Source organism: Balaenoptera borealis (genome assembly GCF_965194805.1).
Source record: "Balaenoptera borealis genome assembly, chromosome: 19".
NCBI classification, from domain to species: Eukaryota; Metazoa; Chordata; class Mammalia; order Artiodactyla; family Balaenopteridae; genus Balaenoptera; species Balaenoptera borealis.
This window is the reverse complement of record NC_138878.1, coordinates 1,208,890-1,231,814: the sequence shown is the minus strand read 5'-3', so window position 1 is coordinate 1,231,814 and position 22,925 is coordinate 1,208,890. Positions and strand designations below refer to the sequence as shown.

The following is a 22,925-nucleotide window of genomic DNA, read 5'->3' as shown; positions in this document are numbered from 1 at the left end:
CTTCAGGCACCCCCTGGACTGTCCACTAAGTGCCGCTGGGTCCATCCAGCCCTGTGACAACCAAAAAACCGCCATGCAGGCCGATGAGGTGGGTGAGACCAGCGCCGGAGGAGACCAGCACCGGGCAAATCGAGGGAAAACAAGCTCTGGGCCCGGTGCCTGCTGGGATATCGGGATGAGGCAGCGAACACGTGAGCAATTGAGTGGATACTAACTCAGCCCACCTGCGCCCCTGCGGCCTGCGGCCTTCACAAGAAACACGTGGGCCGCCGTGGGGCCGCTCAGCCCGCAGTGACAGCCAAACCGCAGACCCAGAGCAAGGCGGAGGGCTCCCCGGGGCCGAAGACCAGATGTCCCGGCAGGCGGCCCTGCCCTGGGCTCCTGTGGGGGGGAGGAGAGGTGTGACAGGGGTGGCCTGCGGGTGACAGGGCGGTGGTCTCCAGCTGGGCTTGTTTGGCAATCAGGGGAATCTCGGTCAGCTGAACTGGAAATGGTTTTCTCTGTAGCTAGTTTCAGGGGAACAAGCGGCTCTGATCTCAGCTAATCAACCACGAGATGAAGATCGGGGAGCTGGAGGGTCAGGGTCTGGCCTAGTCGCAGGTAACCCAGCGGGTATCTGGGGTCCTCAAGGGGGCCCTGAGGAAGAGTGAATCAACTCCACTTCATTCGGGGAAGTCTCTGCAGTAAGCCGTCTCCCAGGGCGCTTCAAAAAACAAGGGGTTTCTGAGGCTTCTTACTTGCCCCTCTTTTCTGGGAGCACAGGCTCAGAGGGGACGCTGCCCAGACACCCTGGCTGCTCCAGCATTTCCCAGGGGAGCCCACTGCCCCCAGGGCCCAGCGCTGAGCTGGGGAGTGTGGCGATGTCCCTGCACCCACGGCAGCCCGTGCTGGAGGTGGGGGAAGTGGGTGACCCACACAGGCTCCCGAGAGGGGGCAGCAGGATTCGCTGGCTCCGCCCGAGCTGGGCCAGCACCGGGCCCCACGCCCTCGGCAGCCCTTTGGCATTCACCCCGAGGGCCACACACACTCATCAGAGAGCAGAGCCTCGGGGGAGCTCCGAATGGCACCGACTAAGCCAGCACCGGACACGGTGTCCCGATGGCCCAAGGGCGCTTGCACGGCACACCCCGCCCGGGGCCCTGGCACCGTCCCTTTTCCGAGCACTGTTTTCTGGGCCCGTTCCCAGGCAGCGCCCACTCTAACCTCTAACTGCTGCGTCTACTCCCACGTGGCGACGGCTCCTCTGCGGCGTCCCGGGCAGCTTGAGTTCTGAGCCGCAGCAAGTCAGGCTTCACACACGTCCCCACGGGCCTCCCAGCCCAGCTGGGAGTGAACCACTGGCGTCCCCCTCCACACACCTAAGCTTCCTCGCCTTTAGCCCCTCGGGGTGGGAAGTCCATCCAGAGCACGGGGCTGGTCTTGGTCCCCTTAAACTGGGGGCGCTGCCTGTCACAGGCGCTGTCACAGTTAAGGGCTGGGGCGCCCAGTGGGGGGCTGGGGCTGTCCGCCTGTCCCGGCGCGTCCCTTAGCGTGGAGCGGGTTGTCGCGGATTTGTTTCCCACCCAGGGCAGTGCTCCCGCCGCGTAGCTCTGGCCCCTCTACTGCAGGCGCCCAGAACTCTGGGCCCAGGCCCAGCACTGGTATTTTTGAGGCTCCCCAGGGGGTGGGACGTGGGAACGGCTATTGTGAGAACCAGGAAATAGAAATCAGAGCGACTGAGCGAGGGGCTTCAGGGGGAAGGCCTGACACACACCAGGTCTGGGGAGCCCTGGACCACCCAACAGGGCTCCTGGGAGCTGTGTGTAAAGCGAAGCCGGAGCACAGGCTCACTCCTGGGCATCAGGACAGCAGTTTGGGGTCCTCCCCGACTTTCAGAAGTTCCCTTTTTTCATTTGCGGGGGGGTGGTGCCCAAATTAACTTATTTCCTGATTTGCATCTATGTCTTGGGTAAGGGACAATAAAGCAGTCAACCTCCCTGTCAATGACATGTCCCTGTGCCAAACGAAAAGAGGAGCAGTTCAGACAGCAGGACCGGCACAGAGGTGAGGCCAGAACTCCCGTGACAAGTACCCTCCCTCGGCCTGGTCTTAACTGTGGGCAGGGGCACCCGAGCCCAGGTGTGTGACGGGGTGACGGGAAGGGTATCAAGAAAGGCCAGGAGGAGACCCGAAGCCTCACAGCAGGGTCTCGGTTTGGTTGGAGAGATAACTTCAGCGTCAGGAGACCGTCCAGAAGGTACCAGACACAAAGCTTGAAGCCAGGAACAGAGTAAGCAGGAAAAGCTGTCCCAGCTGTGCTGCGTCCATCGGCGCCCACGCAGGAAGGCCTGCAGAGCTCGCCTCCATTTCACAGATGAAGGAAGAAGGGGCCACAGCTCAGGGCTCAGGACATCAAGTGACGTGGCCAGGGCTGGCCTCTTAACGCCAGTGCCCAGACCTGGGCCCCGCACACCCTCAGCGGCCACAGGAGATGCTCACGCCCGGGCAGCCTCCATCCCCTGGGCTCAGCCACAAGGTCAAGGTGAGGGCGCCCTCCCTCCAGCGAGGCCCTGTCTTCTCATCGTCCCCCATCTGTCCCTCGGCTCTCTCTGGGGACAGAGCCCCACCACGGCCCCAGCTTTCAGGACGCCCTTCCTCCCTGACCGAAGTACTTCCTCATTCCCACCTCCTTCCATCCTGGAAGTCACATTTGGGCGACCTCTGGACACACAGACCTCCTTCCAAACAAGTGTCCCCGGAAAATCTGCTTTAATGAGCATCACAGGGACCCAAGAGGAAAATAATTTCGGAGAGAATGGGGATGGGGTCAGGGTCCCGTGCCTTTGGCCTAACGAGCTTTGCGGTCAGGAGTTCAGCGGCTCACCCACAGGGGACAGGTGACGGCCTGAAGGTCTCCCGGCCTCAGCTTCCTCATCAGTAAAACCGGGAGAACTGGAGGTCTCCCTTGACAGGGTCGTTGCTGGGTTAGAAGGGCTGCTTGTAGCGGGCTGGCCCGGAGCCCCTGACCATCAGTAAGGACCACCAGGAGGACGGTCTGGCGTGGACAGGCGGCGGGCAAAGGGCCAGCGGGGCCCGCTGTCTGCGGCTGTCACGTGACCACGGCCACACCCACTCACACCCACGCTCTCCCCTCATTGGTGGATCAGCAGGATGGACAGCCGCGAGCACCAATGTAAGGCCGGGCATCAGTCCTCCCGCTTGGCCGACACCATACGGCACCTGTAAACAGGCCGCGTCCTGCCCTGGGGCCCGGACCGCTCAACACATAGCAGGCCGCCTGCCGGGCCCTTGACCTAGCTCTGGGGTCCCAGGTCCTGGCCGCCCGCATGTGGCCCTCGGCCCAGCCTCCACTGGCGCTTGGAGTCACAGCAGAGGTGACAACGGCTGATCTGTGTCCCCGCCCGCGATTTTTTTTTTAATTTTTATTTATTTATTTATAGCTGTGTTGGGTCTTAGTTTCTGTGCGAGGGCTTTCTCTAGTTGCGGCGAGCGGGGACCACTCTTCATCGCGGTGCACGGGCCTCTCACTATCGCGGCCTCTCGTTGCGGAGCACAGGGTCCAGACGCGCAGGCTCAGTAACTGTGGCTCACGGGCCCAGCTGCTCCGCAGCATGTGGGATCCTCCCAGACCAGGGTTCGAACCCGTGTCCCCTGCATCGGCAGGCAGATTCTCAAGCACTGCGCCACCAGGGAAGCCCCCCCCACCCGTGATTTTGAAAGCACTTTCCATACGGAGTCTCGCCTGGGAAGTGGCGAGAGGAAACTGAGGCCCGCGGTTCTGAGAGCCGGGCCAGGCAATGGTGCCACGCACCAGCTGGCCCAGAAACACATCTGGCTCCCCCACGGAGGGCTTCTTCTGCCACCTGACGCCTGAATTGTCAATGCCTTTGGCTGCAGTGTTCCACCCAGAAAAGAGATGGAGCCCGAGAGCAAGAAGCCTGGGGCCTGGCCGTCCCATGCCCTGACCTCCCCCTCCAGTGCTGGGTGTAGAGGGCAGTGGTCAGCAAAGCGGGCCCCACGAGAGCAGAGCTTGGACGCTTCGGGCGAGGGGTTCAGGAAGGCTTCCTGTTTCTGGCAGAGGGGCCCGAAGAGACACAGCGCTCTGCTCTGTTTATGACCCGAGGCAGCACCACTCAGGGCTTGTGGTCCAGGGACAGAGCTCAAAGGGGAGGAGGTCGGAGGCCGGGGTACCGGCCAGCCTCAGCACACGTGAGTGGTGAGTCTGCCAGTGGTGTCTCTGGGTGTCAGCGGTAGAGCTGGGTACCCTTTCTATGTGGCACCAGGTGGCACCGTCCCACTTGGAAAACATCGCACACGGGCTCTGCCCACAGCCAGACTGACACATGCTATCACCAGAGACTGGAAATGCATTCCTGTAATACCCATCAGGACTTTTCCCCTGGAAAACAGAGTGCTTAAACGAACGAATAATAACAGATGGAGGGTCCTAATTTTACACCAGTGAAGGCTGGGACCCTCCCAGCTTCCTCCTGCTCCTAACCTCCCCCCCTTCCAGAGGAGGGGAGAGCGCTACCCAAATGGAGTCCAACCACTGGGCCAGAACTAGGACACGTGGCCAGTCCTCGTTCATGGGGAGGGAAGGCACCAGGGACCCAGAAGAGCCGTTGGCAAAGGGGCGTCTCCCCTCTCCTGGCCCTGCCAGCCACCAGCGGACAGGACCCAGCACAGGAGCAAACCGAGGGAAGCGAGAGGGGCTGGGCAGGGGGACGGCAGCCCTCAGATGGTGCTGAAACCAGGCCCCTGCTGCTGGAGTGGGGGCCCAGCTGCCTGAGGGCCCGTGACCTCACTCCCGCCGGTCCGCGTCTTCTGGGGTCCACGCTGTAGCTGGTGGAGCTGAGGCCAGCTGTGCACGTCTGTGGCTCCTCCACCCCACCCCCGCACAGCCGCTGGAAGGCAGCCGGAACTTCGGGGACACGAGGCTGTAGATGATGGGGTTGATGGCGCTGTTGGTGTAGACATAGGTGCGACAGAGGAGAAGCCCCCAGGGGTCCAGGAAAGGCTGGGCCACAGAGGAGTTGAGCAGCACCGGTGTGCGGTAGGGCATCCGCAGGACGGCAGAGAGTAGCACGACTACCACCAGCATCATGGTGACCTGCAGGGCGGGAGGGCAGGGGTGGGAAGCCCCTGGCACCCGGCACACCGAGTGACCGAGTGACACGGCTCCTGCCTCAGGGCATGTTTGCTGAGTAAGTGATGAGGACGTGACTGCAATAATCACTTAAACTAGCACTGCGTATGGCTCTGCGCTAAACGTTTCCTGTGCAGGAGCCCACGGCCGGCATTCAGAGCTGTGCTGGTCGATGCGCTCATGAAATAGCCCCACTTCAGGTGGTAAATACTCACTGCCCTGAGCCCCCTGGCGCACCCTATCCCCCAGACCTCTCAGACGCCCAGCAAGTAAAGACCGGATGCCTGGAGCGGGGCCTCGGGCCCGGGATGACATAGGAAGGCCCCAGGTGGACGCTGTGGCTGCTGGCGCTTAGGTTACGTCCCCTGCATCGGGCCCTCCCAGTGGTTCTGTTATCATCTCCACACGAAGGACGAGGAAGCAGGGAATTCCCTGGTGGTCCAGTGGTTAGGACTCGGCACTTTCACTGCCAGGACCCAGGTTCAATCCCTGGTCTGGGAACTGAGATCCCACAAGCCACGCAGACAAAAAAAAAAAAAAAGGAGGAGGAAGCAGGGGCTCAGAGTGAAGGATGACACAGCACACGCACCACGAACCGGCTTCTCCTGCAGCCCGCCTGTGCTTGCCACTGTCCTGAGTGGCCCAGCCAGCCACGGTCATATCCCCATTCTACGCCCCAATCTGTTCTTTCAGCCCAGGAGTGAGTCGCCAGGCCCAGGAGACAGTCCTGTCAGGAGGGGGGCCGAGGACAGGGATACTCTGGGCTCTTCCACCTAACTTCCAGCTGCCAACCCAGGGTCCCGGCTTCTCTGTGAGAGAGGAGGGTCAATGGGAGGGGAAGGGGCACGTGTCCTGGCCACCTCCGAGGGCAGCCTCCACTGACCCATGCAAGGAGCTTCCTGTGGGCCCCAGAACTGAGGGGAGGTCTCAGGGGGGCCTGTCATCTGCTCTAGTCTTGGGCCCTCCCTGCTGCCGCCTTCAGGATGCAGGGGCAGTGGGTGGGAGCATGGGTGCTGCAGCTGGCAGGCCTAAGCTACGTGACCACTTCCCAGCTCTGTGACCTTGGGCAGCCCACTTAACCTCTCTGAGCCTCCCTCTCCCACTTGTGGCATCAGGAGAATAGCAGTGTCCTTCATGAATTGGTCTGTGGAGGGGTAGTGGGGTGAGGAGTCCCCATGAAGTCATCACTCTTTTGCCCCAGGAAGTTTGACATCTCTGTGTCCATAGCTTTGTGCTGGGGCCATGCTACGCCCTGAGTGCCAGCAGGCCTTGGCCGCTCTGTGCTTCTGCCTCTCCCTCTGTCTCTCCATCTCTCCCTCTCACTGTCTCTCTGTCTCTGTTTCTGTCTCTGTCTCTGTGTCTCCCTCTCTGTCTCTCCCCCTCCACTCACATCTCTGCTGCTCACCCACAGGGGCCCTCTCTGCTCAGCCTTCCCCCTGCCTCAGCCTCTCCAAGTGCCCGTCGTGGTTACATGTGGGACCTGTGCACACCTGTCTGGGGCTCCAAACGTATGGGGATCCCCCTGAAACTGGAGGGGGGTGCGGCCCCTCTGCTCAGAACCCCTTCTACCTCCAGTCAGAGCCAACTGCTTCCCGGGCCCCCGGGGCGCCCACCCCGCTCCCCCATCCTTGCTGACCCTCGGTGCACCAGGCCCTCCCCCTGCCCCCCTCCCCCGCCGCCTGGACCACTTCCTGGGTGTCTGCTTGGTCACCTCAGATCTTTATTCAGTCATCACCTCAGCAAAGTCTTCCAAACTTTCGCCTAAACTCCCACTCCTCCGGGCTCCATTTCTTCCTCTGACAGGGTCCATGTTTACTTGTCCTGCCATGAGCCCCGGGGGCAGGATGTTTATCTTGTTCTGTTCTCCCCCGTGTCCCCGCACCTAGAAACTCGCCTGGCACACAGTCGGTGCCCAGGGGACACCTGCTGAGTGAGTGGGTGGACGAACGTGGAGCCGGCACCCCCTCTCTGTCCATTCACGCCTCTGCCGCATCTCCCTGCCTCTCTGCAAACCGACCCCGCCCACCCCTGCTCCCCACCGGCCACCCCCGCCCACCTGCTTCCTGGAAGAAGGGAAGCCGCTGCACCCCACCTGGCCCACGGGGCTGCCTCCCCTGGCTTCCGGGCTCTGGCCGGTCCTCACCACCCCCATGCTGGCCCCCAAGCTGGTCCCCGAGCTGTGGCAGGTGGGCCGGGGAGCTCTGGATCAAGACCCTCCCTATGAGACTGTAGAGGACAGTGGCCTCCAGCAGGGCGTAACAAAGAAGACGGTGAAGTCCAGCAGGCAGATGGGCAGGTACAGGCTGCGGCCCCCGGTGCCCGCCAGCGTCCAAGTCCACCAGGAAGAACCAGGGCAGGCAGTAGACGGACGTGGTCCCCCAGACGCCGGCCACGATGCACACGGCCTGTGCCCGCATCGCGTGGCAGATGGCGAAGTACCTGCAAGCCACGGGGCAGTCACGTGACCCACCTGCTGCTCCGTGGGATTGGGCCATGGAGGGTGGTCCACTCAGCTAATCAGATTCCCGGATGGGGAACCGAATGTGGGCGCAATGGTGGAAATGGCCCTTTCATAGGGGACCTGGGAGGCCATGTTGAGGCAGCCTCGGGGGCTGGCAGAGCAAAGGTGCCAGTCTTGAGGGGAGGGCAGGGCCGAGTCGGAAGGTGCAGCCCCTCAAGGTCCGGCCAGGCCCACAAGGTTCAGAGTGCCCTTGCGAAGACCTTGACCTTTGTGCAAGTCCCAGGGTGGGTTTTCTACCGTCCACCGCCAAAGGTCACAGGCTGAGGGGTCAAGGACATTGCGACCCTAGATGGGCACAGCAGGGGAGAGCCAGGACCGGGCCAGTGTATGGATGTCAGAAGGCCTCGGTTATGTCCCCGTTCTGTGTAGCCCTGGACGAGACATCCTGATCCTCTGGACCAATGTGCTGAAGGCCGCGCAGCTGGGAAGAGGCAGAGCTGGGCTTGAACCCGGTCAGTGGGTTTCAGCGTCCACATGCTTAGAGGCTAGATGGCCTCTCAGGCATTAATTTCATAGCTGGAAGAGGCTCAAGAGACTGTCCGGCCCCAGTGCCCACGTTCCCGGTGGGGACACCAAGCCCAGAGAAGTGCAGGGTTGCCTTGGCATTCCGCAGCAAGTCAGTAGCAGAGGTGAGATGAGAAGCCCGCTTCCCGGCGCCTGCCCCCGCCCTTGCCGGGTTCCTCCAGGGTCCCACACAGCGCCCCCTCCATAAATGGGGAGCAGACTCAGTTTACCGAGGATCGTGGCCAGGAAGTCCTGGCCTGCAGCAGGGGTCGGGGTGTACCTCCCTCTCCACAGTGAACGCCAGGATGGAGCAAGAGGAGGCACAGATGCCCAGCTACTGCAAGTAGGTGATGCCCAGGCAGCCGGCGTGGCCACAGACCCACTGCCCAGCCGAGCTTTTGGAGACGTTGGGCAGCCCGGCCGCCACCAGCACAGCGAGGTCCGCCAGGGCCAGGCTGACCAGGTAGCGGTTGGTGGGCGTGTGCATGTCCTGTGTGTTCAGCACCACCAGGACCACCGTGGCGTTGCCCACGACGCCCACCACGCACACGAGGAGCACCAGGAGAACCGAGGCCATCTTGTCCTCAGGGCTGGGGACGGCATCACCGGGAACCAGGGACACGGTGCTGGGGCTGCCCGGCCCGCTCCCGCTCTCCATGGTGGCGGCACAGGCGCTGGCGGGGGAGGGCGCTCTGGGAGGCGTCCACACCAGCGGCCGGGCCTCACGCCGCTGGATGAACACCTGCCTCTCCGAGAGCCCGGCCCCAGGGACACGCAGGGACCCGGCGCTCGGGACGTGACTGCTTGGCCAGGCGAGGGACAGAACAGGGATGCTCCTTCTGGTCTCTGCCGTGAATACAGTCAGCAAGCCACTTGCTCTGCCAGCCTCAGTGCCCCGGTACGCAAATGCAGACGGCCGTCATCCCGAAGACGTGAGGCCGAGCGGAGGTTAAACCTGGGAGGATGCACGTCAAGCCCCAGCCCAGCACCTCCTGAGCGCTCAGCGGCCAGCTGCCCCGTCACTAGGAAGCCACACAGCGTGTCCAAGCCCCAGCCAGCTCGGGAATCAAGACACCTGCTTCTCAGGGACACGGTGAGAGTCCCACAAAACTGCGAGGCACAGGGCCTGGAGCCTGGCACCTGTCGTGTGTCCGTTACTAATGTTAAAATTGAGGCTTTAATCACCCTGGGCCTCAGTCTCCCCATCCTTCAGGGGATCCTAGCTCAACCCCGGGTGGGCTGTGCGCAGTGGATGAGACGGGAGCGCCCAGGGCGTCCGCAGGGCCCCAGCCGTGGCTCTGCGGGCTCTGCTCCCTCTTGCTCTGGAAACGCCAGGGTCAGCCAGCCCCCGTCCACCCATCGAGGTTCATAGGCGCCCCTCTCTCCCTTCTCAGCTCCTGGAGTGATGGCAAAAGGGTTTGTATCGTGAGCTGATCGAGGAGTGAAGTCACAGCTGGGACTCGGGCAAACGGGTGAAGGCCCAGAGCACACACAACACTGATGCCACGCGATACACAGCACACCTACACACGCACACCATGCGCCACCCACCTCCACCCTTTAACCCCGTAGGTGTCACCGGCCAGCAGTGCCGCCTGCCTGCTCCCGCAGAGCCCAGCCTCGCCCCTGGCAGCCCCGCCTCCCCATTGGACAGGCGCCCCAGGACCAGAGCGGAGCCGGAGCTCTGCTGAGCGGCGGGAGCCAAGGCTGACGCCACCAGAGCTTCACAGGGCGGTCCCCGCTGTGGCCCACGGGGCAGGGACCAGGGTGCAGAGTTAGGGCAGGGCTGCGAGAGAGCTGGTGGCCCCAGGACGCCGACCACACGCCTGCGCACACACGCAGCACACACACAACACACAACATACCCACAGCACACCTGCACCGCACACGCATGCAACACAGAGTCACATGGTGTTCACACACGTGCATACACATGCTGCCCACACACACAGCCCAACTCCCCCTGTGCACAGCAACACGCAGAAATGCGGACACACAAGCACACAGACACACACATGAACCAAACCCCCCCTGCACAGCATACCCGCCACACACAACGACACACACACACACATGCACCCACCTCTGCATGCATACACTTAACTCACCCCGCGCACACCTGTACCCACAACACAGGGACCCAAAAGCACACACAAGTACACAAATGCACATCACAACCCAGGCATCTGTGCTGTAGCTAAAGACACACACCGTCCACGCTCACACACCCAGGTGCACAAGCACGCAGAACACGCCACACACCTGTGCCCACAGGCGTCTTCAGACACTCCCACACATGGATGCACACGGCCTGAGGCCCCTCGCTCTCCTGGAAAAGAGCCTCTCTCCCGTTTAGCTGGAGGAGACGATGGCCCCAGGGTCACAGCAGCCGCCGCGACCCCAAAGGCTCCACTTCCCTCCAGCCGGCGGCCCGGGGTCAGGACAGACCCAGAGGTCTCCCAGCAGCCCCCCACCCCTGTGTGCAAGGCCCCCTGCGGCCCGGCGCTCACCCGGAGGCCCCTGCCGCCTCGGTGTCTCGGGGGCCCCCCTCCTCCTCACCGCCATCTCCCCCTCCTGCCTGCACGCGAGCCTGTCTGAACAAAGCCTTCCGCCAGGCGGGCAGCCGGGACCACCGTCTCCCAGCTGAGAACTTACCCAGCGAAGAGCCTTGGCACCTTCCTCCTCCCAGAGGGGGACGGGGGAGAGGAGAGCCGATCCCACAGCAAGGCTTCTGGTCCTGCAGGCTGCAGTGCCGCCCACAGACGTGCTGGGTGCTCACACGCACGCGCCCCGCCACCTTCTCCCCGCCCCCCACCGGCCACCCTTGTGGGGCTGAAGGCAGCCGATGCAGCTTCCCCCGCAGGGACACCGGTGAGAAGAAAGCCCAAGCCCCCTGCCTTCCCCAGGCCGCGGGTTCGCCAGGCTGGAAAGGACCCCGCTAGCCCGCTGAGCCCCTAGAGCCCGACAGGAAGAGGCGGAGACCCAGGGAGGAGGTGGGGAGGGCATGGACTGGTCCCCTTACCCATGAGGCTGGGATTACTGGGGCGGGGGGCGGGGGGCTCAGATGTCTGGAATCTGAAGGTGAGTCTGGTGCGGGGACCGCCCCCCGAGGGCCTTTCACTGTGATCTGGAGAGGAGGGGACCCTGAGCTGAGCCCGTGCTGGCTGGGAGACTGAGGCCCGGGCAGGGGTGTGAGTGGTCCAGGTGGAGGAGCGGGACTGGGGCCCTGGCCTGGGGGCTCCAGGGAGCAGGGGTGCCCCACCCTTCCTGCTGGGCTGGGACTGCCGCTGTGCACCCCACAGCTGGCACACCTTCTCTCGGCTAGCCTTTGGGAACAGAGCCCGAAGGGGCCCCTCAGCTGGCTCAGAAAGCAGGAATCCCAGCTGTCACCCCCAAGTGGCCAGAGGCCTGGCTCTTCCAAGGCATTTAAAGTACAGATTCCAGTCCCAGGCCCGGAGGCCTCAGGCTGGAGGGACCTGGGTAGCGTGCAGATCCCTGGCCACCAAATCGAGCATCCAGGCGAAGTGCCCTTGAATACATGTCTTCCAGAAAGACCAACAACACCTAGCATCTTCTCTTGTTTCTTTATGTTTTGATCTTGGAACATAATATACTCAGAGAAAGGTGCACTGAACATGAAACAACGGTTGAATGAATAAAGCGAGCACATGGGTGCCATCGCCCGCCCCCACCCTGGGGGCGCCCCATCACTGTCTTCTGTTCTGCCCGCCTCGGAGCTTTCTATAACCAGAGCCACTGCAGCTGTGTCCTGCTTTTTCCAGTGACACCGGCGGGTGGGGACTCACCTGGCTGTGTGTAACCAGCTCGTCCGTTTCCCCTGCTGTGTGATTCTCCGCCGTAGGGCTGGACTGCAATATGCCCAAGCGTGATGGACTCTCAGTGGACTTCTGGGTTGTTTCCAGTTTGGGGGAATCAGGCGCCACTGTTGTGAACACTCCTGTACGTGAATCCTGGCTGAGTGCATTTTCATCTGCTTGGTCCCTAAGATGTGATTCCCAGGACCTGGCTGGACACAGAGATGAGTGGACGGGGGGGGAGGGCTGCTGGGGAGGAGAAAGGGCGGCAGAAGAGACAGCATGCCTGACAGGTTGTGGTCCCACTGCCCCAAACATGGCAACCCAGCCCCCCACTGGGGCTGCCTGGAACCCTGGGAGGGCCACACGGAGGGCTCCGCAGTACCCGGGGGGCAGGGGATCTCCCTGGCTCTCCCTGCCACCCCTCACCCACCTCCTGCACCTCCCCCCTCTCCTCCAGGATGGCCCTCCCCTGGGAATTCCGCTCCCAGGACTGCTCTCGACTGCTGTCCTCCTGGCTGGTGCTGAAATCACCACGCTGGACTAGGATCTGTCTTCAGCCTCACGCTAGGCCCTCGCTCTACACCCCTCGCCTTGCTCCTGGGCGCGGGGCTCCTCCTTCTCTCTCTCGGACAGGAAAAAGGTGCCAGAGGGGCAGGGGCGTCGCCGCCCAGCACCTATGTACAGAATGCCTCACCCGCCCTGAGTTCTCACCCACTAGCTCACCTGTGGACAGACCACAGCCCGCAGACTTTCCCGCGTCTCCACCCTCCGGGTGCCCGTGGAGTCCTGCAGCCAGCAACACCCCGCCCAAGCAGCACAGGAACCCTCGGTGGCTTCTCCCAGGTATGAGGCAGTTACGGAGCTCTTGTTCGCAGTAAGACAACTCGCTGACAACTTAGATGTCCGCTCAGAGAGGTAAGGACTTGATGCTATGTCCCCACAGCTGGATGTCTGGCAGTTAAAACAGATGTGGTTGAGAAAAACTGATTGGCATGCAATCCACTGAGTTAAAGGGCGGGCTGCAAACAGTAGGTGAGCGCTCTCACCTGTTTGCAAAATGTATTCGTGTCTAATAGCAGCCATCCGCCAGGAGCTTGGCGTGTGCCAGGCATGGGGCCCGGCCCTGGGCATCTTGTGTGGCCATCACAACTACCCCCTCATGGTGGCAACTGTTATTGTCGCCGTTTTTCAGAAGAGAAAGCAGAGCCTCACAGACGCAAGTTGGTTAGCTCAAAGCCACAGAGCTGGTCAATGGTAAAGCTGGTATCTGAACCCAAATCTCTCCTTCTACAAAGTTGGTGTCCTCGGCCATAGGCTCCAGAAATGTCTGGAGAAAAGGGACACCCAGCGCCTGGATCACCTTGTTTCTCTGTCTGCATCGATAAATGTGGGTTGATTCTGTAGTTAGGAAAAGAGATGAGGGACTTCCCTGGTGGCGCAGTGGATAAGACTCCGAGCTACCAATGCAGGGGGGCCTGGTTCGATCCCTGGTCAGGGAACTAGATCCCACATGCATGCCGCAACTAAGAGTTCACATGCCACAACTAAGGAGCCAGTGAGCTGCAACTAAGGAGCCAGTCTGCCGAAACTAAGACCAGGTGCAACCAAATAAATAAATAAATATTTTTAAAATATATTGTAAAAAGAAAGAAAGAAAGAAAAGGAGATGAAATACCCCACTGAAAGGCTGCCTGTCTCATGGGATCCTTCCTGTATTTGGTCCCAAGGCCCTCCACCCTGCCGCCCTGACACTCCCTGACACTCCCTAGACGTCTCCACAGCCCAGGATCCAAAGCGTAAATGTCTGGTCCTATGTCGGAGGCCCTTCTGGCTGGTTGATGGCCACACTGTCTGGTTATGAATGAATATCTGAGCAGCACGCCTGGGTATTTGGCCATGGGTTCTGCTGGAATCTGGGCAGAGAGGAGTGATGAGGCCAGGCCAGGTGAGGAAGGGGTGGGGTGGGAGGTGCTCCTGGAGAGTGAGGTGATGTCTGTGTAAAGGAAGACGGAGGCAGAGACAGAAGATTGTAGGCGTAAAGAGACTCGGCAGGCTGGTGCTTGAAAGGGGAGAAGTCACGCTCAGGCAGTGAGCTCACACAGGGGCGGGGCACCTGTGGGTGGGGCGCCTGGTCCCCGCCATGGCAGTGCCCCTGCCGCCTTGGTCCTCTGGTGCCGGGTGACTGGCCACCCCCAGGGCAGGACTGACACTGCAGCCTCCTCGTTATCCTGCCTTTCTGTCGGCGGCTCCTCTGCTCGTGATGACGGCTGGGACGGTGTCCGCTGCCTGGCTGGCGCCCACAGGGAGGATGGGCCGGCTGGACGGGGCGTCTGCCTCTCCGTGCGGCCAGACCAGCAGAGAACCGGGCTCCCTACACGGCAGCTCAGCACGCTGTCCCCTGCGTCGCCAAGGCCCAGCCAGATTGAGCGGCTGCTGGAGAGGTCCGTCCCCGCAGGCAGGCAGGCAGGCAGGACCCCTTGGGGCCGTCCTGGAGCCCGGCCACCACCGTCTACTTGTCTTCAGCATAGGAGGCTGCCGGCTGGACCACAGCATGGCCTGCGGGTTCACGTGGGCTCTGCTGGTGGCCAGAGTGGAGGAGGGCGTTGGGGTGTGAAACTGCCGCCCCCGGGTTGTCCACCATGAGAGGGAACCCAGGGTCCTCGATAAAGGCCGCGAGGTGGGAACTGAGCTGACCTTCATCCCTTAGCTCAGTATTCGCTCATCAGGACCTCCTTGGCGGCCCAGCGGTTAAGACGCTGCGCTTTCACTGCTGAGAGCGTCAGTTCGACCCCTGGTGGGGGAACTAAGATCCCACAAGCCATGCGGCGAGGCCAAAAAAAAAAAATCATTCATTCACCAGAACCAGCCTGCCCAGGCCCTGCCGTGCGAGGGGCCCTGGGGCCACATAAACAACACAGCTTCAGGCGAGGAGGTCCCAGGAGCCCTTTCCCCCAACCTCCCCGGGGCCTGTGAACCTCATGAGACAGGGGCAGGCAGCCACCTGTTGGCTGGGTTTCAGGGTCGCCCCTGGATGTCTCCAGGGAGGGAAGGAGGCCAGGTGGGGTCAGTGTCGGGAACCCCATGAGGCCAGGATGGAGCCTGGAGGGACCAGGGGCCCCACGGGGGTCAGCACCCCTGACGGTGGAGCCCATCCTTTCCTGAGTGGAGCCCTCTCACTGCGTCTGCATAGGGACTGCGATGTGAGTGGGGTCTGGATGAAGATGGGGGAGTGTGCACGTGTGTGCGTGTCAGGGCCCGCACGTGAGCCTGCGCCCACCTGGGCCCCTCACCACGTGACCGTGAGCTAGTGCAGGGGACGGACAGCATTTGAACGTCCAGGAGCCTGAGGCCCTCCCAGCATGGGACCCCAAATGCCCGGACTGGCGCGCCCTCTGGTGACAGTCCGAGGCAGCGCGGAGGCTGGCTGGCATCCGGTCGCTTGGAGAGGCGAGAACTCCTGGTTCCCTCCTCCCGGTGGATCTGTCCAGCAGATTCATTTTCGCAAATGTGGCTTTCAGACAGAAGCCCTTGTGCGGGGCTCACCCTCGCCCCTGGACAAACTCATAAAGACACACACGCATACGTTGAGGCATTTGGGGCGGGGTCGAGGGGATGAGCCCTGAGCGAAGGCAGAGGGCAAAGTGAGCCTTGGGGAAAACTTCAGGAACCAGCGGAAAGCACCTGGGAGGGGAGGTCCGCGGCACGGAGCCAGTAATGTGTGGCACTGGGAGAGACAGGCTGCAGATGCGGGAGGTGGGCGTCGAAGGCCCCCTCCCCGGGAGCACAGACCGGCCCTGGTGACGCCTAGAAGCAAATCTTAACAGGGCCCAGTGATCTGCTAAAACCACCTGCAGGGAAGAATAAAGCCTCGCCTTCTTTGGGAGTAGATAATTCATCCACAATGTCCCACAGCAAATTGAAAATACAAGTCGTGCGATGAAAAAGGGCCAGATCGCTGAAAACCAGAGGAAACGCGGCAGACCCCCGGGTGATCCAGACGCAAGAGCTGTCAGACGGGGGTTTTAAAATAATCACCTGCCACGCCCTTCTTGTCACTGCCCTGCTCAGGACCCTCCCATGGCCCCATGGCTCCTCAGCAGGGCACCCAGCGCCCCCTCCCACCTTGGAAGCAGCTTTGCTTCACCCCTGTATAGATTTATGTATAGATTCGTACACAGAAGCTTGGGATCCATATGTTACAATGCTAAACAATTACAATCTTGTAAGTATTGTGCGATATTACAATCACCTGTAAACATTTGGGCCATTTCTCGTTTTTGCCTTTGTTCTTTCGGTTATTACGAAGGGACCCATGAACATCCTTGCTGGGATGGGCAAGAGAGTCCCAGGCCAGTGGTTCTTACTCTTCCCCGGGGCCTGTTAACCTGCAGGCCGCTGGCCCACAGCCAGCGGTCCTCAAGCAGCAGGAATGGGGCGGGGCCTGAGAATGTGCATTCCTAACAAATCCCCAGGTGCTGCTGCTGTTGGTAATCCAGGGACCCCGCCGTCTAGGGTGGAGCTGCTGATCCCAGGCACTGCTCTCACTAACGCCACGCTGTTTCCCAAGCTGGTCGTGGCCCAATGCAGATCACCACACCGTTAAGTTCCCATCCAGCGTTCCACGATTACGGCCGTGCAGAGGTCTGTCACAGCCCATGGCCACAGCTATTTTATACGATAAGTAATGTTAATGCAGGCCCTCGACTGACCCAAAGGCCCTTGCCTGATGGAACCACACCTATTGTCCCACAGAACGTGGGGGGATGTGCCAGTTAATGTCACAGTGGCTGCCGGTGACAGTGACCCCAAATGACCAGGGCTGGATGAAACAGGTGTTTACGTTTCTCTTACGTAACAGCCACAGCCAGAGTACCTTAATCTGGAGACAGCCTCATTCGCTAGGCCACTTGGGTTTTTTGTTTTTTGTTTTTTTTAATTTTGATTTTAGAGTATTTTATATTTTTATTTATTTATTTATTTATTTGGATGGACATAGTGGTTCTTTTTTATTTATTTTTGGCTGTGTTGGGTCTTCGTTTCTGTGCGAGGGCTTTCTCTAGTTGTGGCAAGTGGGGGCCACCCCTCATCGCGGTGCGTGGGCCTCTCACTATCGCGGCCTCTCTTGTTGCGGAGCACAGGCTCCAGACGCGCAGGCTCAGTAGCTGTGGCTCACGGGCCTAGTTGCTCTGCGGCATGTGGGATCCTCCCAGACCAGGGCTCGAACCCGTGTCCCCTGCATTGGCAGGCGGATTCTCAACCACTGCGCCACCAGGGAAGCCCAACCACTTGGGTTTTGTGGTCCAACTGACTGGGGTGGAATCCCAGCTCTTAGATGTTACAGTTTCTATTTCCCTGACTATAAAACGGAGAGAATGGTGAGGCTGCCTCCCAGGATTCCACAAGGTCGCTGGGCACCAGGCCTGCTGGGAGTCCATATAAGGACAGATGTTTGTGCCTATCACCTCCTGTCTCTTCCTTCCCTCCTGAGAGGGAGGCAGCAGGGGTGAATAGCCCCACTTCGCAGAGCCGGAACACTGAGGCCTAGAGAACACTGCTTGCATCCTTACACCTGGGGACTCAGTGGCTCAAGGTCGAGGATTTAGATTCAGAGAGACCTGGGTTCTAATCCCACCTTGGCCATTTTCTGTCTTTCTAAATGCACCTCCCCGCCCCCCCCCATACACACACACACACACACACACACACACACACACACACACACACTCCGGATGTTGAAAACACTGTGATTAGTAACGCCGGGCGGGAGGGGCGGAGGGGCCAGCGGCGGCCCGGGGGTACAGAGTGGGGGACAGCGTGCTCAGGGGTGGGTCTTATCTGGGGGCAGAGGGAGCTGCTGGAGGGGTCTCAGGCCGGAGTGATGAGATTGGAACCAATCCGAGATTTAGACACATGGCTCTGAGTGCCCGGAGAGGGTAGGGCTCGGGGCAGTGATGGAGCGGGAAACGGGGGGAGTGGCTGGAGCTCTGGCCTTAATCCTGGCAGGTGGTGATGTGGCTGGATCCAGAGGCAAGGGGAGGGAGAAACAGGAGGACACTCAGAGATTCACCTATGAGGAGTCCCCTCCCCCAAGCCTCTCCCACCGCCTCTCAGCTCCCACCCTCCTCCTCTTCTCTACCATCTCCCTTCATTTCTTTCCTTTTATTTTTTAATTTTCATTTATTTATTTATTGATTTTTGGCTGCGCTGGGTCTTTGTTGCTGCGCACAGGCTTTCTCTAGTTGCGGCGAGCGGGGGCTCCTCTTCGTTGCGGTGCATGGGCTTCTCATTGCTGTGGCTTCTCTTGTTGCAGAGCACAGGCTCTAGTAGGGCAGGCTTCAGTAGTTGTAGTACGCGGGCTCGGTAGTTGTGGCTCGCGGGCTCTAGAGTGCAAGCTCAGTAGTTGTGGTGCACAAGCTTAGTTGCTCTTTTCATTTTTTTAAAAAAGAATAGCTTTATTGAAGTATAATTCATATGCCATAAAGTCTACCCTTTTTTAAAATTAATTTTTATTGGAGTATAGTTGCTTTACAATATTGTTAGTTTCTACTGTACAGCAAAATGAATCAGCTATACATATACAAATATCCCCTCGTTTTTGGATTTCCTTCCCATTTAGGTCACCACAGTGCATTAAGTAGAGTTCCCTGTGCTATACAGTATGTTCTCGATAGTTGTCTATTTTATACCTACTGTCAATAGTGTGTATGTGTCAAACCTAATCTCCCAATTCCTCCCACCCCCAAAAATCTACCCTTTTAAAGTGCACAGTTCAGTGGTTTTTAGTATATTCACAAAGTTGTACAACCATCACAACTGCCTGACTCTGGAACATTTTCATCACCCCTAAAAGAACTTTTGTCCCCATTAAGTGGTCATTCCCCATCCCACCTCCCCCAGCCCCTGGTAACCTCTCACCTACTTTCTGACTCTGTGGATTTGCCTCTTCTGGATATCTCATGTAAATAGAATGTATTTGTCAGCTCAGATGACCATAACAGATACCGCAGACTGGGGGGCTTCAACTACAGACATTTATTTCTCAGAGTTCTTGAACCTGGAAGTCCAGGATCCGGGCTCTGGCGAAAGCCCCCTTCCACCTTCTTGTGTCCTCTTACGGTTGGACCACGGCATCTCTTCTTAGACAGAGTTCAATCTTCTATATGGCTGAGTAGTACTCTACCGTATGGATGGGCCACATTTTTTTTTTGGCCGTGCCACACGGCTTGTAGGATCTTAGTTTCTGGACCAGGGATCGAACCTGGGTCTTTGTCAGTGAAAGGGCCAAGTCCTAACCACCGGACCCCCAGGGAATTCCCTGGACCACATTTTACTGAGCCATCATCAGTTGATGGACACCTAGGTTGTTTCCACTCTGGGGCTGTTGTGAATAACACTGCTGGAACATTCGTGTACAGGTTTTTGTGCGCACGTTTCATTTCTCTGGGAGTGACATCGCCGGGTCAAATGGTAGCTCCATGTCAATGCCCTCAATTTCTTCTCTTGCTCATTCATTCACACAGGGTCCACTGCAAAGTGAAAACGTGGGCCCCTTGTTCAAAAATGATTAAGAATCTTAAGGCGAGGACAGCAGAGCATTCGACCAAGCCTAGGGTCCCTCTAAGTGCAGGTTCCTATTGTAACATGGACAGTTTGATGTTCTGCAGGAGGCTCTGTGTGGCTCCACCCTGAGGGCTGTGAAGGCAGTTGGTAAGCTGTAAAAATAGTCCCAATGCCACATGATGTCCTTCTGATCAAGGACATTAAGCTGACTGCATTTAGTAAGATACACAGCTGTTTATCCACATGGAAAGAGTGTAAAATTTTAAGCTCTGATATTTAAACGCAGTATCTTTAAAAAATGATTAACTTTTGTGATTATTATTTGGTTTTTGTTTCTGTTTTTTTGAGCTGATTATTTTAAAGAAATCAGTGTTAAAAATTCAACTGAGTAATCTTGAAGATCTAATTAGCTTTATTCAACAATTTATGAATCAGGCTGCATCCCATGTAGCAAGCAGAAAGGCTTCTAAAAGCTGTACAAAATGGAGGTTGTTACAGGTACAGGAGGGTGAGACAAGGAAGTTAAAAGGGTGGGTTACTTCCAGCAAGGGCACCTTCCCTTAGGGGATGCAGGGGTCTTAGGCAGATCACCTCCTTAGTGCTGACTGATGGGTTTAAATTTCCACTCTAGGGAGAGGCTAAAACTTCAATTAAATTAGGTATTAAGTCTTGATAGGCTTAGCATAAGTGACTCCATTTTGGACCTGTTGCTACTTTTTAACAACATTGGCAACAGTTTTAAATGTTTAAGCTTTCAGTGGTCTATGTCCTTTTGCCAGCCGGGACTCCTATTTTTATTTATTTCCTATGGGGAAAATCCCACCCTGGACCTCTCATTCTAAGACAGCACACACAAAAAATTTGCTTTTCAATTTAAAAGCTAATTAAGGTTGATTTTTTACTACTGAGAACTTTATGGTGCTTCCAGCAAATAGGTTACAAGCCACAGTGTGGCAAAATCCACCAGGACTCTATGAAATTTTCTTTTTAGTTGATCCTGTTTCTTAACCCAAAGATAACACCACAAAATGATGAAGCAAACTTTTCAACACTGGATTGCTTACAAAAAAAAAAAAAATAATAATAATAATAATTAAATGTTTAAGCTTTGACATTTAAGCTCAGTATCTCAAAAAAATGATTAAATTTTGTGTTGGACTCATTATACTTGATAAAGCAGGAGCTATTTAGTCGCACAGAAATAGTCTTTAAAAATGTTTAGGCTTCATTCTTTCAAAGATTTCCTAATTGAATCACCTGGATACATCATGCTTAAGATTCAGTCAGAAATACACCAGAGATGCTCTCTAAAATAATCGATGGGAGGTTGGATGAAACAAAATGATTAATCATCAATAGCACTACATACTTATTTGTGTCTCGACATCACATCAACTCTGTTAATTTTATTATGTCATCATTTCTTAGAATATTTGTTATACAAATAAAAATATTTTCTTTGTAAAAAAAATGTTTAGTCTTTGACATTTAAACTCAGTTTCTCGAAAATGATTAATTTTGCGTTGCACTGATTATATTTAACAGAGAGGGAGCTATTTAGTTCCCGGGAAGAAGTTTAAAATGTTTTAAGATTTGCTATTTAAACTCATTTCCCGCAAAGGATTAACTTTGGCTGGGACCTCTCCAGCCGCATGGCAGCACGTAAGTTCCGAGCCCCGACGTCGCAGAACCCACCTCCGCGGGTCCGGTACCGCCCGCTGAGAGCACTGCCAGGCGCGAACCGGCGCTCGCGGGTCACGAGACCGCGCGGCGCGGGAAGCCCACCCTGCGACTAGGCGGGCGGTGCGGCGGCTCGGAGACCCGCCCCAGGGGCGGTGCCCCGGCCGCGCCTGCGCCGTGCTGGCTCGGGCGGGCTCGGGCGGGCGCGCGCCGAGGGGGCGGGGCCGCACGGTGGCGGCCGCGCGGAGGCCGGAAGGAAGCGGACGGAGGGCGTGGCGAGCGAGGGAAGCCCGCCGGCCCGCAGACAACCGTCGCGGCCTGATGACGTCGCACAATGGCCGGCCCCCGCGGGTAGTGGAGCCCGTTTGTTCCGCCCGCGTCGCGCCTCAAGCCGGAGCCTGTGAGGAGCGGAAGGGCTGAGGGACGTCTTCCCCGCGCCGCCCCGACTCCTGCGAAGCCGTGGCCCCCTCTCTGCCCTTGCGCTGAGGTAAGTGGTGGCGACGGCGGCAGGCCGGGCCGGCGGGAGGAGGAGGCCGAGGCGGCCGGGCGGGGAGCGTGGCGGCTGCGCGGAGCCGAGGCCCGGGAGCCCCGCCGCCTCCGCCTCCGCCTCCGCCTCCGGGGAGCGCTCCAGGCTGCCCCCCGCCGAAACGTGGCTTTCGGGCCCCGGGAAGGGGAAGCTGAGCTAGGCACGATCCCACGTTCGGTTCGGGCGAGCCGGCCTGGGGGTCCTGGACCCCCTCAGCTCGAGCGCCCGACAGCTGCTTCCGCTCCCTGCAGTGGGGTTGATCTCCCGAAGCTGTCATTTCTCTTCCGGGATATTCGCGTGGCACTGCTTTCCGCCCACAAAGATGGGGTGGGGGGCGGAAGGAGGCACACAGGTTCGCCCTCCGGATTGGGGATAGGCTCTTCGGGAGCTTTGAGCTCCCCGGAGCCTCCTGGAACTTGCTCCCTCGGCTTCCCGGAGGCACAGGTAGGACCTGTTGGCTGTGTCCCAAGACGCGCGCCACTCTTTGGAATAAAATTCCTTGTGCCCCTTTGGTTAAGAGCCCAAAGGATGCCGGCTCATTGCTGGGAGAACCTAAGACTTAAAGACTTTCTGCCTTACTCTTGCTAAAACTTCAGTTTTACTGACTACTTCATGACAGCTGAGTTTGCCGGCTAGAGTGGTTGATCGTCTTAAATGAGCTGTTCAGTTCTGTATCTGTGAGAGCAGGTCAGTTCTTCAGATCAATTTGGGGAGAATGGACGAAGAGGGCATTTAGAGGCATAGCAGTGCTGTCATCTTTTCTCCTTTGATTCTCATCTCCTTCGTGTTGCCTGTGGAGTGGTCCTGTCCCAGAGCAGAGGTTGGGATTCTCAGGGTGAGCCTGGACCCAGGCTGATTCCCGCTTCCCAGGCAGGGGAGTCTTTGCCTGATGATTTTACAATCTGAGCACATGTGTGGAGCCCAGCCAGCTCTGGAAACCAATCACGTGTGTCCCAGAGGCTGGAACTTGTCTCCGGTTCTGGGTGGGAAACGATCAAACACTGAAGAGGTTTTTTCCTTTTTCACAGATCATCTCAAGGTGAGTGCTTCCTCCCTGAGGAGTCGTTTGATGTCAAGTTTAGTCAGTTTGGGGATGGTGTCTATCACCAACCTTGACATCCTTCCTTTGGATGTTGTAAATCCATGAAGTTATGAGTCTGAATTTTA

At 58.4% G+C, this 22,925-nt stretch overlaps 2 protein-coding genes and 1 pseudogene across 8 annotated transcripts in view; 1 reads left to right on the top strand and 2 right to left on the bottom strand.

The window, feature by feature from the left end:
* Positions 1-2,731: 2,731 nt before the first annotated feature.
* On the bottom strand, positions 2,732-15,489 carry LOC309617695 (uncharacterized protein; the record flags this gene model as incomplete). The annotated part of the gene is made up of 6 exons (XM_082370211.1): positions 2,732-5,145; positions 10,830-11,128; positions 11,981-12,043; positions 12,423-12,513; positions 14,201-14,390; positions 15,270-15,489. 6 exons carry the CDS (start codon positions 15,487-15,489, stop codon positions 4,497-4,499), a joined length of 1,512 nt encoding a protein of 503 aa, XP_082226337.1. The 3' UTR covers positions 2,732-4,496.
* On the bottom strand, positions 7,214-10,641 carry LOC309617077 (thyrotropin-releasing hormone receptor pseudogene; annotated as a pseudogene). The gene has a single exon. The product of its transcript is annotated as a thyrotropin-releasing hormone receptor pseudogene (transcript).
* A 6,042-nt stretch (positions 15,490-21,531) lies between the features above and the next one.
* ZC3H18 (zinc finger CCCH-type containing 18) overlaps positions 21,532-22,925 on the top strand; it is a 51,116-nt gene continuing 49,722 nt past the window's right edge. For 4 of the 6 annotated variants that reach the window (XM_082368516.1, XM_082368517.1, XM_082368515.1 and 1 more), the window contains exon 1: positions 21,532-21,719. The gene's annotated coding sequence lies outside the window, so the exon portion shown is untranslated. The remainder of the gene's footprint in view (positions 21,720-22,925) is intronic. The other 2 variants (XM_082368519.1, XM_082368518.1) reach the window with 1 other exon arrangement.